Raw genomic sequence first — 18089 nt, forward strand, 5'->3', positions numbered from 1 at the left:
AACCAAAAAAAAAATAAACAAAAGTAACACACCTTAAAATAATATTCTACTACAGTTTTCATTGTGATTAAGAATGCTTTGAGTAGGTGATGGTGGCGGCGGTTGTGGCGCATGCCTTTGATCTCAGCACTGGGAAGGCAGAGTCAGGCGGATCTCTGTGAGTTTGAGGCCAGCCTGGTCTACAGAACAAGTTCCAGGACAGCCAGAGCTACACAGAGAAATCCTGTCTCAAAAAAATAAAAAACAAAACAAAAAAGAATGCTTTGAGATGATGAGAATACTCTTGAGTTTTGGTTTCCTTTTCTTCCTTCTTTCCTCCCCCCCCCCTTTTTTTTTCTTCTCGAGAAACAGTCTTGCTATGAGCCCAGGTTTCCCTTTAACTCAAAATAAATTTTGCTTTTTTTTTTGAATGTTGAAATCATAGCCATTTTACCTGGCTTATACCTTTTTTTTTTTAAGACAAAACTTTGATTTAATAGGTTTAGTATTCATTAATGCATCAGATTTGAACAAGTATGGTGATTTTGGTAAAATGGTGACTTTGTTGGTGTTGTAAGGAGGTAACTTTTAACTCCCGTCTTCTGTTTGTGTTCACTGGTTGACATTTAGTATGAAGAACTTTGCCTTGATTTGCTTTTTACCCATTCATTTATTTAGTATTTATATGAGCTTGCCCATCATCATTGTGTTAGAGGGGTATGATCCTTCTCTTTTGATGCTGCAAGTGTCTAGACTTTAGCAGCAGGAGTTTTTCAGGCTTTGCTGTGCTCTTGTGATGTGGTTGTCATTCTTCAGCACTACCTCGGGGACATTGCATATCTGTGCTTGCTCCTCTCATGGCAGCCAGGAAGCAAAAAGAGTCAGGAAAAGGTTGGAGACACTATATCCTTTCATATATGCATTAAGTTACCTAGTTCTTCCCAGTATGCCATACCTCTGAATTTAACTGTTGATTAGATTAAACCCCTCCTGATTTTATCATGTCTCAGTAATGCACAAGTGAGAGAATAAGCCTTTAACAGTGAGTCTTGTAGAGCAGCGGGTGCTTACGTATCTAGACCACTCAGTGGGTACTGATTGTGTAACTGGGCTATTCCTAGAGTGCCATCATCTCTGTGGAGAGCAGATATACAGGCTGAGATAGAGGCTTGAAGGATACCTCTGCTGACTCTTGGGAAATCCCTACCAACTTTTCCTCTTCCTTCCTGCTGGTCATTGTGGACATGCTAGAGGTACAAGACCATTGCTGTCTCATGGAACCAAACGGTGAGACAGACTAATGGAAAACAAGACAGGGTAAAGGGACAAAGGGTGCCAACTAGACCTGGGCATGTTTGCCAGAGTATTGCCTTTGCTTCTTTTCCTCCAGCAGGAGCAGGAGTGTGTAGTTACTTTATGTACTGTTAGGACAGAGTGTCTAACAGAATCAACTGGAGGAAGCAAGGCTTTATTCTGACCCACAGTTTGAGGACACACCCTGCAGAGTAGGACAGTAGAGGTGGGTGGAGGCTGAGGTGCTGCTCACACTGTAGTCATCAGGAAGCAGAGAAGAATGCTGCTGCTCTGCTGCTCTGCTTTTCTTCAGCCCAGGATTTCAACTCACGGAATCTTACCTTCCCACCTGTTCTAGTTTCATTTCTGTTGCTGTGATAAAATTCCCTGGCAAGAAAGCGACTTAGGAGAAACAGTGTTTATTTTAACTAACAGTTCTGGGTTACAGTCCATTATTGTGGGGGTGAAGACAGGAAAGAAGCAGCTACTCACATCACATCCACATTGAAGAGCAGAGAAACCACAATGAAAGTACACATACGTGCTTGCTTGCACTAAGCTCTATTTTTCTACTCTTACACAGCTTAGGACCTCTGCCTCAGGAATGGTGCTGCCCACATTAGGTTGTGTCTTCCCATATCTGTTAACTATGACAGTTCTTCACAGACCATCCTGTTTACTGCTCTGCTGGTGGTAGGTCCTGGGAGAGTGGAGCCTAAAAGAAGAGGCAGACTAAAGTCTAAACTCTTATGCAGTAACTTTATTCAGAGCATCAGACAATTTATACTCTTGAGGGTTAAGAAGAATCACAAGAGTAAGGTGGTCAATTACAAAGACAAACCACATGTGGCTAAACCATGTTTTTTTTTCCATAGAGACATATCAACAAATAATAATAGCCAGTTGTAATGAATAAATTAAAGTAAACTCACTCTTATCTACTATACTTGGGAGGGACACAACAGTACATTGCAAGGACAGTTTTGTGTTTTTGAAGAAACTGAGGTCACAAGACTCTTGTCTTGTTTTATTGGAGTTTTCTCATGAGCACTCAGAATTCCCTTCATATGACTCCATTCTTGAACCACATTCCAACACTAACCCAATGTAGACAATTTCACATTTAGGCTCTCTTCTCTCATGATTCTAGGTTGTGACAGATTGACCATTCAAGGTAAATGTCACACCACCTCAGTTAACCTAGTCTAGAAAATCCCTTGTAGACATGTCCAGGGGTTTGTTTCTGGTGATTTTTAGATCCTGTCAAGTTAATCAGTATTAACCATCACAACGGGTTTGTGAGCTTTTTCTTTAAAAGAATTGGAGATGGTTTTGCCTCAGTGTTAAGGTTTGTGTCACATGCAGTCTTTTGTATCACTGTCACTGTTCACCAGTCTTTGAAGATGTAAAACCACATTTAGTTTGTCTGGTCTCAGAACTCTGACTTGAGCTTGATAGTGTGGAACAGTGCCTACTGAAATTGTCTATGTGTCTGGGACTGGATATATACTCAGTGGTCCTGACTGACTTTCCCGTCAAATGATTGACAAAGATGATTATCAATATCGACAGTTTCCCTGTAGGTCAGGAGCAGGTACAGCAAGTTCCAACAGGACCCCTTCCCTGAGTGACTATACAAACACCTAAGAAACCTGGTCTTAGTGTCTTTAGACTACACTGAAAACCACTGTAGGTCCTTCTGGGAAGAGGGATGGACTAGCCTTGGATCAGGAGAAAGTGATGTCCTGCTCCTGTCTTTTAATGAGGATGACTAGTTCTTTAAAGAGGATTATTTGGGAAGTACTAGTTGATGGCAAATGCTTGTTTCTAGGGAAGAGGGATGGGGCATTTGACTTTGGGTGCAAAGAAGAGCATGACCTTGCTTTTAGGAACTTCAGGTAAAGTAGAAATTGCAGTTCATTGAGGTTGCTCTGAAAAAGCTTTTGGAGTCTTTGGAGTTCTCCAAAGGTTATCAGATGTATGGTGAGGTTCATGCCTTTAGGGTCTACAAGTTGGAAGCTTTGTAGCTTGAAGCTCCAGGAGGTGTGTGGGATTTTGGTGTTTTAAGGCCTTGGAACTATAATATATTCCTCCACGTGGTGGATACTTAAGCTCAAATACATAGTGATTTAAGTGTCTAATTGAATTTTCTTATTTAAATATTTTTCTGTAACTTAAAAAATTATTTTGAGAGTGTTTCACTGTGTAGACCAGGGTGGCCTTGAACTCATAGAGTTCTACCTGTCTGCCCTTTTGAGTGCTGGGATTAAAAATGTATGCCACTGTGTCAGATGCATTGTTTTTAAATTATGTGTATATGTGTTTGGCTGTATATGGTTATGTATATTATCTTGAAAAACAAACAACAAAATGTTGAGTGTATTATCGTTGGTTTCCAGAAGAGGGCATTGGATTCCCCTGGAACTGGACTTAGAGCAGCTATAAGCCATCTCATGGGCCACTTGAGCTGAACTCCAGTCCTGGAAGGACAGCACATACTTTTTTTTTTTTTTTTTTTAAACAGGAGAAAAACATTTATTTTGGCTTGCAGTTGCAGAGGGTTCGAGTCTGTAAAGACGGGGCTGAGACAACTGACAGGCAAGGCAGCTGGGAAAGGCTGCTCAGAACTCACATCTTGAACCACAAGCACAAAGTAGATAGAGGGTGAACTGAAAATGGTGTTGGGGTCTTTAGCCTCCAGGGACATGCCTCCTCCAATAGCAGCACATACTTTTAACCCCACGCTTTCTGTAACTTTTTTGTAGGTGTCAGGTATTTGAAATACTTAAAAAGAATTAACAAAATTCATTTTAAAGGAAATGAAAAGAGTTAACAGATGCAATAGCAAAGTAAATTACTGTAATAGAGTCAAAGCATTTCAGATTTCTACCTATGTAAGTAGGATATAAACACATTCTTAAGAATGCTGTTCAGTACTGGCAAACTAGGCATACTGTTTTGTGGACTGTCTTCTGAATGCCAGTCCTCTTCCTGGATGTGATTGTGCTAATCCATGGGCTAGTAAACCCTATTTGGAAAGATGATGACTTTTATAACTTAGTTGGTTTGAAGATGCCCCTGATGTATTCTGGTTGATGCCTATTGTCTTTTTTTCTTCCCCTCCAGCAGGCAGTTCTGGCCAAGCAAGAGACTAAGCAGGATTGCTGCATGAAAACTGAGCTGCTAAGGGAAGGTAAGGGCCAGTTCATCCAACAGGAGAGGGGGCTTTGCTGCATGCACTCTTCTTATCTCTCCCTGCCTTTTGACTTTCTTGGAATTTACCTAGGATTACAGTGTAATTTTTTTTATCTCTCCCATTCCTGAATAGAGAGGTATGCGCGCACTCGCGTACACATACACACACACACACACACACACACACACACACACACACACACACACACACACACACACACACCACAGAGAGAGAGAGAGAGAGAGAGAGAGAGAAGCACTTGGAAAAGATCTGCCAGACAAGGAAAAACTTAACAAAGTGTGGAAATCAAATATCTTGTGTATCCTTGTTTTAAAACTGTAGGTGAAAAAAAGTGAGTAATCACACTAACAATTGTAGTGTCTTTATTACACTGGAACATATACCCAGGCCCTATCTGATAACATACTGGATACACAAGCTCTGATACACACCATAGATTAATAGTGTGGTTCATGCAACAATGTGGACATAGTGTAAGTGTATTTTGCAAAATGAAAAAAAAACAGGTCTAAAAAGTCTTTTGTTGTTTTGCTTTATTGTTTTTTTTTTGTTTGTTTGTTTGTTTTTGTTTTTCAAGACAGGGTTTCTCTGTGTAGCTTTGGAGCCTGCCTGTCCTGTAACTCACTCTGTAGACCAGGCTGGCCTCGAAATCACAGAGATCCATCTGCCTCTGCCTCTTGAGTGCTGGGATTAAAGGCGTGTGCCACCACTGCTCAGCTATGTGACTCTATTTACATGACATTCTAATCAAAGTGAAGTAGAAACTTTGAGGACATAGTAGTGGTTTCCAGGAGGTTGAGTGTGGGGTGTAGAGAGGGTAGTATGAGGGTGATTCTAGGAGGCATTCTGCAGGAAGTCTAGATATCGGGTTGGGTAGATGGCTCAGTGATTAAGAGCACTTGTTGCTTTTCCAGACAACTGGAGTTTGGTTCCTAGCACCTATGTCTATCATAAGCTCACAGCTATCTTCAGTTGTAGCTCCAAGGGATCCAACACATTCTTCGAGCTTCTAAATTCTCCCTCTCTGTCTCTTTCTTAGACACACACAAGCTTTCTCCTGTTTTAGGTTTGCATGATAGATTTTTCTCATATGTTGTCATTGAACTTGTCTACACAGTAGTAAATAGTGTCAGCCTTATTAATGCTTTTCTGTGAGTGGATTGTCCTGGTACTGTTTCTGTTGTCCTAATAAAAAGCACCTTAAGGAAGGAAAGTGTTTAAATCTAGGTTATTAACTATCATGTTGCAGAAGTCAGGGCAGGAACTCAAGCTGCTTGTCATATCACATTCACAACCACGAACACAGAGAAATAAACACACCTCTCCTGCCTGCTTGTTTTTGCTCTCAGCTGGCTTTCACTAATGTAGTCCAGGGCCCAGTCCATGAAATGATGCTACCTATGATGGGCTGGGTTTTCCTATATCAATTAACAATTAAAACAATCCTATACACCTATAGGCCAACCTGATCTAGATAATTCCTGATTTAAAACTTTCTTCCCAGACTGGAGAGGTAGCTCAGCCATTAAAGGCTAGGCTTACAACCAAAAATATAATCGACTCTTCCCATGTGATTCTATATTGTATCAAGTTGACAGTTAAAACTCTACAGCACAGTGCTTAATCTTCTTCTCAGCCCTTGTTATCTGATTGGCTATTTGAAGGATGCCATACACAATAATCCTAAACTAGTAGTTTTTTCTCTGAACAGTTTAAAGACAATGTTCTTTTTTGCCTTGCTTATGGTTTAATCTGAAATATGTCTGTATTTATCTTTTTCTTTATATGTGATGCATCATTTTTCTGGATATTTATATATTGTTTCCCCCTTTCTTCTCTTCTCCACTCCTGTTTTCTTTTTCTTTTCCTTTGTTTTTGTTTTTGAGACGGGGTTTCTCTGTGTAGCTTTGCGCCTTTCCTGGAACTCACTCTGTAGTCCAGGCTGGCTTCGAACTCACAGAGATCTGCCTGCCTCTGCCTCTTGAGTGCTGGGATTAGAGGCGTGCGCCACCGCCGCCCGGCCTGTTTTCTTTTTCTTTTTTTTTTTTGTTTTTGTTTTTGGGATAGGTCTCACTATGTAAACCCAGCTAGTCTGGAACTCTAAGTAGACCAGGCTATTCTTGAATTCACAGAGCTCCACCTGCTTCTGCATCTCAGATTCTGGGATTAAAGGCCTCTGTTACTACATCTGGCTAATTCTATTTTTTGTACACATTGATTATGTCGTGCATTGGTTTGGGGTATTTGTGTTTACCTTGCTTGATGGATATTTTTTAAAACTATTAGCTCTTTCAAATATATTTTTCTTTTTTCCTTTCTTCAGGTATGTGACACTGCTTTCAGCTCATTTGCTTTTTAGTTTTCTTTTTTTCTTTGTATAGATTCTTACTCTGTATCTTTGGGATGTTCATCTAGTGTTCTGTTTGATCTGCCATTAATTTCATCACATGGTCATTTTCTCAGACAATAGGTTCTCATCTCTGCAGGTCTGTTTGGGTGAATAGAGAAAGCTGTCTTCTTCTTGCTTCCTACGTGTATGGTTCCCTTTAATCACTTTACCCTTCACGTCTGAGCGCTCTACCAGCTGACTTTGTTATAATTGTGCCTTTTTGCATATCTAGTTGAATGCTCTCGTGGGTAGATTAAGTGTGATGACTCTGGCTATTTGTTTTAAAAGTTAGTGCTGAATTTTATTTTTTTCATACTTGATTACTTTTAGATACGTTTGGCTTTGTGGTATGGGACTGTTTATAGGCATTTTTAACCTGAGAATTTATTACCTGTCAACTGAGGAGATTTTTTTTTTTTAAATAGTACATGAAATTAGAGGCCAGGCATGGTGGTATATACTTTAGTCCCAGTACATGGGAGGCAGAGGCTGTAGATTTCCTGTGTCCTGGCCTGCCAGCATTCTGGTGATGGGATGGCCAAACACCCTAATAGTTGTGCCAGAAACCCCATCCAAGTACTGAGGAATCTGGATGCAGACATCCACGGCTAGGCCCCGGGTGGAGCGCTGGGAGTCTAATTAGCGAGAAAGAGAAGGGTTTATATGAGTGAGAATTGTTGAAACCAAGGTTGGATAAAGCACAGGGACAAATAGCCAAACGAATGGAAACACATGAACTATGAACCAAAGGCTGAGGGGCCCCCAACTGGATCAGGCCCTCTGAATAGGTGAGACAGTTGATTGGCTTGATCTGTTTGGGAGGCATCTAAAAAATTTTTTTTTTGATATTTATTTTCACTTTATGTGAGTATTTTCCTGAATGTATATCTTTGCACGTGTATGTATAGTTCCATGGAGGCCAGAAGAAGATGTTAAATACTCTGGGACTGGAGTTACAGCCAGTTTTGAGTTGCTATGTATGTGCTGGGAATTGAACCTAGGTCTTTTGGAAGAGCCTTAGTCATCTTAACTGCTGAGCCTTTCCCCCTAGCAACACAACCCAATTTTTTATACTATAACAAAAAGCACCTGAATTGTAATTGTATTATAACCCTTTAACTCCATGTTCATTCATGCACTTTGTGATGGTTTATGCACCACTGTTTGTTTCTCTACAGTTTTTCTGTGAACATTGTGCAAATCAGCAGGACTTCTAAATGTCACAGGCTGGCTAAGGCTTGCACTGTGGACTACAGTGTACCCTCAGCTGCATCAGACAGGCCTGTGGAAAATGGACCCTTGTCTGCAGTGCTCTGTCTTTACTGTCTATGCTGTGGATTTAGGCAGCCTTGTGAGTCTTCTCTGTCGGGAGCTTGTTTTCCTTGCCTTTACTATTCATTTTCATGGCATACTTTATCGTTTTTGAAAGTTAACTCTCTTTGTTATATTTTAGCTTAAGTCATAGAATTCTTTAATATGTTAATTGGAATTCTGATTAAAATATCACTGGATTTCTAAATTTGAGGGGACTTGGTAGCTTTGTTATTTTGTTACCTGGTTCCAGAACATTCTCTCTAAATGTTTTCCTCTGTACATAGACATTAAGTAATTTGGCTTTAAAAAATATTCTTTGTAGTTTTCTTCCTTTTATAAGTATCCTATTTTTTACGCACGCGCACACACACACACACACACACACACACACACACACACTGCAGTTCTGACTGTCCTGGAACTCCTTATATAGACCAGGCTGACCTTAGCCTCCTGAGTGCTGGTATTAAATATGTACACTACCATGCCTGGCTTTTATCTTACATTTCTAAGTTAATATTGGTATAGAGAACGACATTCTTTTTGTAGGGTTTTTCTTTCTCTTTTTCTTTGTTTTGGCAGTACTTGGAATCAGCCCAGGCAGTTTCGTATTCTGGACGGGTACTTTACCACTGAGCTACAGTCCAGCCATGCCACTTAACTCTGAAAACAGCAGTCTGACTTTGTGCTGTGTCTTGATCAGATAAGGTGAAAGCAGCCTCTGCACCACTGCCTTTGCCTTTCTTTCTCTTACTGGTGCTGTCACTCAACCCCTTCTTTATGTGCCAAACATAGAAGCCTTAATGGATCTCTGTGCTGTTTCTGTTGACTTGGAGTTATCATTTCTGACTGCGTATACATTGGCTCCAGAAGCTGCTGCATAACTCCCAAGTTAAGGAAAGTTTTTACATATTTTGTTTTGCTAAAAAGTTACTAAAGCCTCTTTGTTCACTCTGAAAGGATGTATTGCATATGTTACTCCCTGGCCTTGTTTCTGTGCTGAGAAGAAAAGGAGTGGCTGTTGTAGAACTTGCATTCTTGGGAAGGGCAGATAACTAACGGTAAATGATTAACCCGTGTGTTAGGTGATAGGGGCAGTGAAAAGGAGAGCTTAGGCCAGGGTGTCAAGGGGTAAACCTTGCATTCCATTAGAGTGCCTCCTGCCTCCAGGGTTGTGATCATGAGTCTGCATCAACCCCTTGGTAGGTCTTCTTGGAGAAAACTCTTTAAGTTCTTACTCTCCTGGACATGATAGAATGAATAGCCAGAGGAGTCTGGACTTATAAGAGAAGACATGTAGATCCAAAACATACTGAATGTGATCCCCTTCCCTCTGGCTTTGCTTTGTGCTTCTGTGATGCTGCTTCTGAAGCAACTCTTTTTTTTTTTAAATTATTTTTAATTATGTGTATGTGTATCTAAGTGTATATATGTGGGCATAAGCACAGGTGGCCTCAGAGGCCAGAAGAGGGAATTGGATCCTTATAGATTTTTCTGCACCCCTCTTCCTCAATAACTTTCTCCACCAACTCAGTAGGCCAGATCAAGATGAATTGGAAAAGTGTAACAAACAACAGATTTATTTGAGCAAAGAAACTCCTGGGTGTTTTTGCCAGTTCCAGAGACCAAGGCCAGAGAAGCCACATGCCTGAACTAAAGCAGGGAGACTTTATAGGTTGTAGATGAGGGGTGATATGTTCACCACAAGCTGGGCTTGTGCGTAAGTGTGGTCAAAAACTGAGCAGTTGAACATGGATTTCAGCTGCCGGTGGCAACAGGAGAGGAAGTTGCAATAGTCCAAATTCCAGGAATGGGGAACTGGGCTTTTTGGCGGCTTTCCTTTGTTTGAAGACTGTCTGAGCAGGCGGGGTTGAGGAGGGGGGATGGCGCTTTCTGGATGTGCAGGGGCGAGCTATAGTTTCCAACCAAACAGCTCCCTTGGACTTGGAGTTAAAAGTGGTTAGGAACTGCCCAGTGTGAGTACTGCAAACCAAATTTAGGCCAGAACCCACCCTTTTTAAATCTCCAACATACAGGTTTTTTAACAAATAGGCTGACTTCTCAAACTTAAACAAAAGTTAATGTTTTATTATTAGAATTGGTTTCTATAGGAAATGATTTTTATAGACAGGTGTGGTTTTTTGTTTTTTGCTTTTTGTGTTGAGAATTGAACCCAGGGCCTTGTACATGTTAGGCAGGAGTTTTCTCACTAGCTACATGCTAGCACTGTAGACTACTTTGTTTATGCTGGCCAATAAATTGTAATTTTTGCTATTAGTTCTGTGGATTGATGGATGCAGCAGCTGTGACACTCCTTTCTCTGTTCACAGATACACCTATGGCTGCTGATGAAGGTTCCACGGAGAAACAGACAGGAGAGACTCCCATGGCTGCAGATGGAGAAACCAATGGGTCTTGTGAAAAGAGCGGTGACACCAGCCATCCAAATGCACCCAAACATACTCAGGAGAGCACAAGAGCTAGTCCACAGGAAGGTACCAACAGAGCATCTCGGGTGGCCGAAAATGGTCTTTCAGAAAGAGACACAGAAGTGGGAAAGCAAAACCATGTCACAGCTGACGACTTCATGCAGACTTCCGTCCTTGGCAGCAATGGATATTTCTTAAATAAACCAGCCCTGCAGGGGCAGCCCTTGAGGACTCCCAACACTCTAGCCTCCTCGCTTCCTGGTCATGCGGCAAAAACTCTTCCTGGAGGGGCCAGTAAATGCAGGACTCCAAGTGCACTTCCTCAGACACCAACCACAGCACCTGCTGTGCCTGGGGAAGGGAGTGCAGACACAGAGGACAGGAAGCCTACAGCCTCGGGCACTGATGTCAGGGTTCACAGGGCACGCAAGACCATGCCGAAGTCCATCCTGGGCCTGGTAATTTTATGTCTTCTTTCCTGTCTTCTCCTTTGCATTAATGAGAACAAATAGACTTTCAAGCAACAAAGGGGAAAGCCAGTTAATGGCAGTGGTCATCAATAGACATGAGCAACCAAGTCAGATGATACCACATCAGCCTTTCTTTTAAGGTTGTTCCTGAAGGCTTCTTTTTGCTCTGTGATTCAGTAATTCTCAGGATTACTGAGAGCGATATGAGTTTTGCACTTTAACACTGAGAGAAAGCTGTACTTATACTCAGCCAGCTGGACTTTGTTTCAATCTGTTTTCATGGCATGTATTTGATGTATGTTTTCAAAATGTCTGCAATACTGTTACTTTACTGTTTCCTGTTGTGGATTTAGCTTTGGTGGATTCTACATTCATGATCATGTTCCCTTATGATTTCTAGTGCCCTTTATGTGCGGACCATTTGCTGTTTTCTTTGTAGCCTTTAGGGCTTCATTCTTGGAACCTTTCCCCAAGACTGCCAGTCTGTGGGTTTTCGATGTCAGCTCCAGAAACATGTAATGAGTACATAATGTGTAGTTGTTAATTTCCTTCCCATAGAATCTCTTGTCTGTGAGCACTGTACTATGGATTTTGTATCCTTGTGTAGAGTACCTTACCTGTTTTCTATTTCCTGCTCTATGCTTTAATCCTTTCATTCTGGTCTTTATGTTGATGTTTTTAAATTTTAATACCGGTTTTTTTTTTTGTTTTGTTTTGTTTTTTGTTGTTGTTGTTGTTGTTTTTGATTTTTCGATACAGGGTTTCTCTGTGTAGCTTTGCGCCTTTCCGGGGACTCACTTGGTAGCCCAGGCTGGCCTCGAACTCACAGAGATCCGCCTGGCTCTGCCTCCCGAGTGCTGGGACTAAAGGCGTGCGCCACCACCGCCCGGCTGTTTTTTGTTTTTTCTTCGAGACAGGGTAGGTTTCTCTGGGTATCCCTGGCTGTCCTGGAACTTGCTCTGCAGACCATACTGGTCTAGAAACTTAGATCCACCTGCCTCAGCCTCCTGCATGCTGGGAAAATAGGTGTGTGCTGCCAGTGCCCGGTGTGTTTTTAATATTTTAAAAAAGTGATGTATTTATGTTTTCATTTGAGATAGGGTCTCACTTAGCCCAGGCAGTGCTTAGACTTGAATTTCTGATTTTCTTGCTCCTACCTTCCAAATTCTGGAATTTTGGGTATGTGCCACCATGCCTAACTTATATTTCATCTTATCCTACACAATATACTGATTATGGGACTAGCGAGATGGCTCAGTAAGCAAAGTGCTTGCTGAGGAAGTGTGAAACCCTGGTTCAGATCCCATGCACCCACACAAATCCTGGATGCTGTGTTACATTCCTATGATTCTAGTGCTACTAGATAGGAGGAGACCTGGGGTATTCTGACTAGCCAGGCTAGTTGAGTGTGTTCTCTCTCTCTCTCTCTCTCTCTCTCTCTCTCTCTCTCTCTCTCTCTCTCTCTCTCTCTCTCTTGTTTTTATTTGCTTGTTTGTTTTGTTTTATTTATTTATTTTTTATTTTTTATTTTTTTTTCTCCGAGACAGGGTTTCTCTGTGTAGATTTGGTGCCTATCCTGGATCTCGCTTAGACCATGCTGGCCTCGAACTCACAGAGATCCACCTGGCTCTGCCTCCTGAGTGCTGGGATTAAAGGTGTGCGCCACCACCTGGCTAAGCCAGGCTAGTTGAATCAGTAAGCTCCAGGTTGTGTTAAGAGACATTGTCTGGAAAAAAATCAGATGGAGAAGTGATTGGGAAACAAGATATAGGGTTATTAACCTTTGACAGTTAGACTGTAGATGAATTTTTCTTTGGACTGCCAGCATCACAAATAATGATGCAGAGACTTCTTATCAGTTAGGATAACTTGGTCTATAGCTTAGGCTAACTAGTTCTTATAACTTAACCCATTTCTATTAATCTACATTTTACCATGTGGCTTTTTACCTTTCTTTCATTTTGTATGTCCAACTCCTTCTATGCCTTCTGGGTGTCTCCTCTGTGCCTCAGTTATCTCCTCCTATTTCCCCTCTCTGCCTGCAAGTCCCACCTATGTCTCCTGCCTAGCCATTGGCCATTAGCTCTTTATTAAGCCAATCACAGCAATATATCTTCACACAGTGTACAAATATCCCAAAACAATAGACACACACACACACACACACACACACACACACACACACACACAAAGATGGATCAATGGAAGGATGAATGGGTGGTATAGAGAGATATTACAATTCTTCCACAGTCTCTTAGAAATTGTGATTCCTCAGAGGAATTCTGTTTGTATTGCAGCAGCTCTTATTCATGTTTGTTTTTCCAAGAGTGCTTTGTGGTACTGGTTCAGACTGCCTAAGTACCATGAGTGGTTCTGTAGTCGCTGCATTGGGTGTAGGGTGGAGCTGCTTACCATCAGCCAACTTTGCAGTATGGAGTCCCATAGCCATCAGATGTTTTGTCCTCTTGCCAGGCATTCATGTGGGTTCAACCTAATGGAACACCTGCTGGTCACTTGGCCTAGGAGCCCCCAATTCCCAGCTTGGATAGCTTGATAAATATAAGATCACCAGGCTATAATCACCTCTGCTCCATTCATAAAGTACATGTGATATCTCCCATAAAGATGGGTTTTACTGACTGAGAAATAATGATCCAGATAAAGCTCTAGGGAGGAAGAGTCTAAGATAAATATAAGAATCTGGGGAACCAGGGGTGGTCTGGCTCTACAGATAGCATAGAGGTCAACAGGCCATTAACCACATCCATTTCCAGCCTTCTGGGTAGAAAACAAGTTATGTGTATCTTTCTTTGAAGAGACTTCCCTGCATGTTTAATGTTCCTGTTTTCCTAGTGCATCTGTGTGCACAAGTACCTTGTTTGTGCCTTCTACAACTGCTCTTCAGAGGACCTTAGTTTGGTTCCCAGCATTTAAATCCCGGGCTCACAACTATCTGTAACTTCAGCTCCATGGACTTTGATGCCTCTGGTGCCTTAGGCACCTGCATTGAGTTCCACATACTCACATGCAGACTAACACACCTATATATAATTAATTATAAGTCTTTACAAAATAGAGTATAGTTGGGCATGGTAGTGTATACATTTAATCTCAGCACTTGGGTGGGTGTGGATTGCAGGACAGCTAGGGATACATAGAGAGACCTTGCCACAAAAAAACCAAAATCAGAAAAACGAGAGAGAGAGAGAGAGAGAGAGAGAGAGAGAGAGAGAGAGAGAGAGAGAGAGAGAGATAGATAGATAGATAGGGGGAAGGGGGGTAATGAAAGGTGAATATGCTTAGAATATATTATATACATGTATGTAAGTATCATAATGAATCCTTTTATTATGTAAAATTAAAATAATGCTATAGTAAAAGGAAAAACCCTGAAACTTGTTAAAACCCAAGAAAGTCAAAAGTTAATGATTAACAGAAGCTTCAAAAATAGTATTGAGATATACATGTGCCTTTTTCAGTCTTCTCAGTAGTAACATTTAAAACTATGTTTTATTTAGTTATTCATTTATTGTACATGAGCGAGTGCAAGTATGCATGTACATGGTACACATGTGCCATAGCATGCATGTGGTCCAAGTCAGATGTCAGCTTGCAGGACTTGGCTCTGTCCTTCCAAATGTGGGTTCTGGGGATTGAATTCAGGTCATTAGGCTTGGTGACAAGCTCCGTTCCTTCCTGAGCCATCGTCATTGTTGGAGCTGCCTGGTTTCCAGTGTCCTTGCCAGCATTTATACTGCTGCCGCTGTTATTCATTGTCTGATGAGCTGTGTCATGCCTTGTCATGATTTACCTTGAACTTCCTCCCACCTGCCAGTGTGATGTGGCTCTTCTCAGTGGTCATTTGCCAGTGCTGTTGTTGATAGAGAAATGCCTTTCACATCTTTTGTTCTTTCATGATAAAGTGTTTTGTTATCTTTAAGATTTCTGTTGCTTCCCTTCCCTCCCTTTTATACACTCAATGCTGGTTTTCACTCCATGACCTCTACCACGAAAATAAATGCTTAGCTCCAGGATTTCCAGCTAAGAGCACTTTGTCAGTTAGGGGGCATGCTCTAATGTCTTTCCCAAAACAACAGATCCCATCCTTGTCTGTTCATGGCCCCTGTCTCCTGTCTGCTCTCCTCCTTTTGTGTCTAGGGCTTGTCTTGAACTTTGTCATCTGGTAGACCTGGTTTCCTTCAGAACAGTGATCCTTCTGCCTCTGTCTCCTGAGTTAGTATGTCCAGTCTTAGGCTATTTAATTACAGCTGTTGTTACTACTTACAGTCTTGTGTATATATAATTTTTCTCTATTTCTGGGTTCAGTATCCAAGAGTATAATTGCCGAGATGTGCAGCAGCTCTCACCCCTGATTCCTGACTCCTAGTCTTGTAGTTGCTTGCCACTATACCTAGCCTGATTTTTCGTTTGATGAACTGAGTTTGATGTCTCATTTGATTGAATTCAGTTTATCAATTTTATGTTTGGGGCTGTGTTCTTGGTAGTGTCGTTTATGAACTGTTCACTTGACTTAGATCTTTAAAGCTTTTCCAGCATCTTTCCTGTCAGAATTGTACATGCTGTAGGAGTTGGTTGTTGTCTGCTTTTTCCTAGTACTGACGGAATTCAGTGTTGAGTTCTGACTGCGTTGATTTGTCAGCCTGAAAACTCATATTGCTGCCCAGGTTCTGTCCGGGTAGAATCCTGAGCATTTAATGCTAGGAAGTAGAGGAGGAGGGGTATGTGTCTCTGTGTGTGTGTGTGGGATGCTAGGGGGACAGCAGAGTGTGTATATGCCCTTTATATGGTATGAGGAAAGAAGTGTCCTCCTTCACCTCCTCTTCCTTTTTACTTTTGTTTTTTTGAGACAGGGTCTCTCTACATAGCTCTGACTGTCCTGGAACTTACTGTGTAGACCAGTCTGGCCTCAAACTTACAGAGATGCACCTGCCTTTGCCTCACAGAGTTCTGGGATTCAAGTCCTGTGCTACCACACCTGGCGTACTTCATTCTTTTATATGTGGATTTCCTATGTTCTTCGAAACCATATACGCTGGAGAAAGGCTTGTCCTGGAATGCCATTCATTTTTAGGCAGTCACTTGTTGAACAATAAAATTTAGTTCAAGCTGAATTATATGTGGCTTAAACTGAAAGATGAAACTATCTCCAAAGTATTGCTGAGTTTATGGTCATAGAGGGGAATTTTAGTGGTGTACAGGCAGTTTGGAGTAAAGGCAAGGGTGTAAGGTATTGGGAGTTTGTTATTGGTATAATAGGTAACTGCTTTGCAGGAAGCTAGACTAACAACCAATTCCTGAGATTGTTGGATCTTGCCACTTTAAGAACACTTTTAAGAGACAAAGCACCCTAGAGAAGATCTAGCCTTGCCTCCCTATAACCCAGTCTCTATCTCTCCTGTAGGTGTAGCAGCAGTGTGCTAACATGGCTCCCTTCTCTACCTTTACAGCTGTAACTCCACTGCCTAGCCCAAGCTAGCCTTGAATTTCGGAAGTCTTCTTTTGTTGTTGTTGTTGTTATTGTTGTTTGTTGAGACAGGGTTTCTCTGTTTAGCCCAAGCAATCCTAGAATTCACTGTCTTGAACTCAGAGAGATCCACCTGCCTCTGCCTCTTGAGTGCTGGGATTAAAGGTGTGCACCACCACTGCCTGGCAAATTTTGGTAGCTTCTATTCTGAGTGCCTCCAAGTCCCTCTTCCTTAGCAGTGAAGACTATATGTTATCATAGATCACTTAGCCCTTAGGGAAACTTGGTGATTCTTCACCCCTCACTCCCTTTCCTCAGTTGGCATCTGGGACGGAATCATCACTGAGAGGCAAAGGGAAATTATTGGATGACCTGTTTATCAGAGATAAATTTAAACTACAAAATCAGCTCTCTCTTATACCTGATTCTTCACACCCAGCAAAGGATAGTAGGACTGAGTGTTCTGCTCATGTGTTCTAAAGCTAGATCCTTCTTTACTAATAGTTGTACTATGGGGATTTGGGTTGTGTTTTTTTTTTTTTTTTTTTTTTGTCTCAGAGCTGGGGACCGAACACAGGGCCTTGCTGAGCTAAATCCCCAACCCCTGGATTTCTGGATTTATACCTTTCTCCACCATGGCCTGTCTTTCAGTAAATGGGAATTAATGAGTAAAAGAATTGGATTTTTGGATGCATGTTATTTCAGTCACCATCTGCTTCTGCAGTTACTATAATTACTTGTCTTTGTTTTGAAGCATGCAGCCAGCAAAGACCACAGAGAAGTTCGAGACCATAAGGAACCAAAAGAGGAGATCAACAGAAACATTTCTGAATGTGGACGACAGCAGCTTTTACCAACCTTCCCAGCCCTCCACCAGTCGCTACCTCAGAACCAATGCTACATGGCCACCACAAAGTCCCAGACAGGTAAATGCAGTAACACACACACACACACACACACACACACACACACACACACACACACACACACACACACACACACACACACACACACACTTGTTTCCAGGCAGTTTAATGCTGGCCACTCTGGAGATGAGTGATAGGTCTGCATGGCTAAGAAGCCCTCTGCCCTCAACCTTTATGATTTCTGTTTTGCTTTCCTGACTTGCTTTCAATCTTATGGTGAACATTGTGTTTCTTACTGAAATCTTATGAGATGTGAGTTGAAGACTATTAATTCTGTGAGGTGCTAATGGAAGCACTAAGGTATGTTAGGCCAGGGTACAGAGTTGTTCTTGGACTCCAGCTTTGTAACCAGCTATTTAACTGTGAACTTTTCTCATCACTCCTCTGGGCTTACTATGTGCTTTGTCAGGGGAAGGAATGGACTAGTACTTGATTATTATTGGGGTGGGGGTCGTCCCTTCCTTCCATCCTTCCTTCCTTCCTTCCTTCCTTCCTTCCTTCCTTCCTTCCTTCCTTCCTTCCTTCCTTCCTTCCTTCCTTCCTATCTATCTATCTATCTATCTATCTATCTATCTATCTATCTATCT

The 18089-nt window shown here is 41.7% G+C and overlaps 1 protein-coding gene across 20 annotated transcripts in view; it reads left to right on the forward strand.

Annotated features, from left to right (window-relative positions):
• The window catches only part of Ehmt1 (euchromatic histone lysine methyltransferase 1), a 174022-nt gene that overhangs the window by 65121 nt on the left and 90812 nt on the right, over positions 1-18089 (forward strand). For 14 of the 20 annotated variants that reach the window (XM_076569286.1, XM_076569288.1, XM_076569297.1 and 11 more), the window contains 3 exons: positions 4399-4465; positions 10523-11079; positions 17331-17502. In XM_076569286.1, coding sequence (XP_076425401.1) covers positions 4399-4465; positions 10523-11079; positions 17331-17502 — 796 coding nt within the window. Of the gene's footprint in view, positions 1-4398; positions 4466-8769; positions 8901-10522; positions 11080-17330; positions 17503-18089 lie in introns of those variants that run through there. The other 6 variants (XM_076569287.1, XM_076569295.1, XM_076569289.1 and 3 more) reach the window with 2 other exon arrangements.

This window comes from Peromyscus maniculatus, chromosome 4 (assembly GCF_049852395.1).
Source record: "Peromyscus maniculatus bairdii isolate BWxNUB_F1_BW_parent chromosome 4, HU_Pman_BW_mat_3.1, whole genome shotgun sequence".
NCBI lineage: Eukaryota > Metazoa > Chordata > Mammalia > Rodentia > Cricetidae > Peromyscus > Peromyscus maniculatus.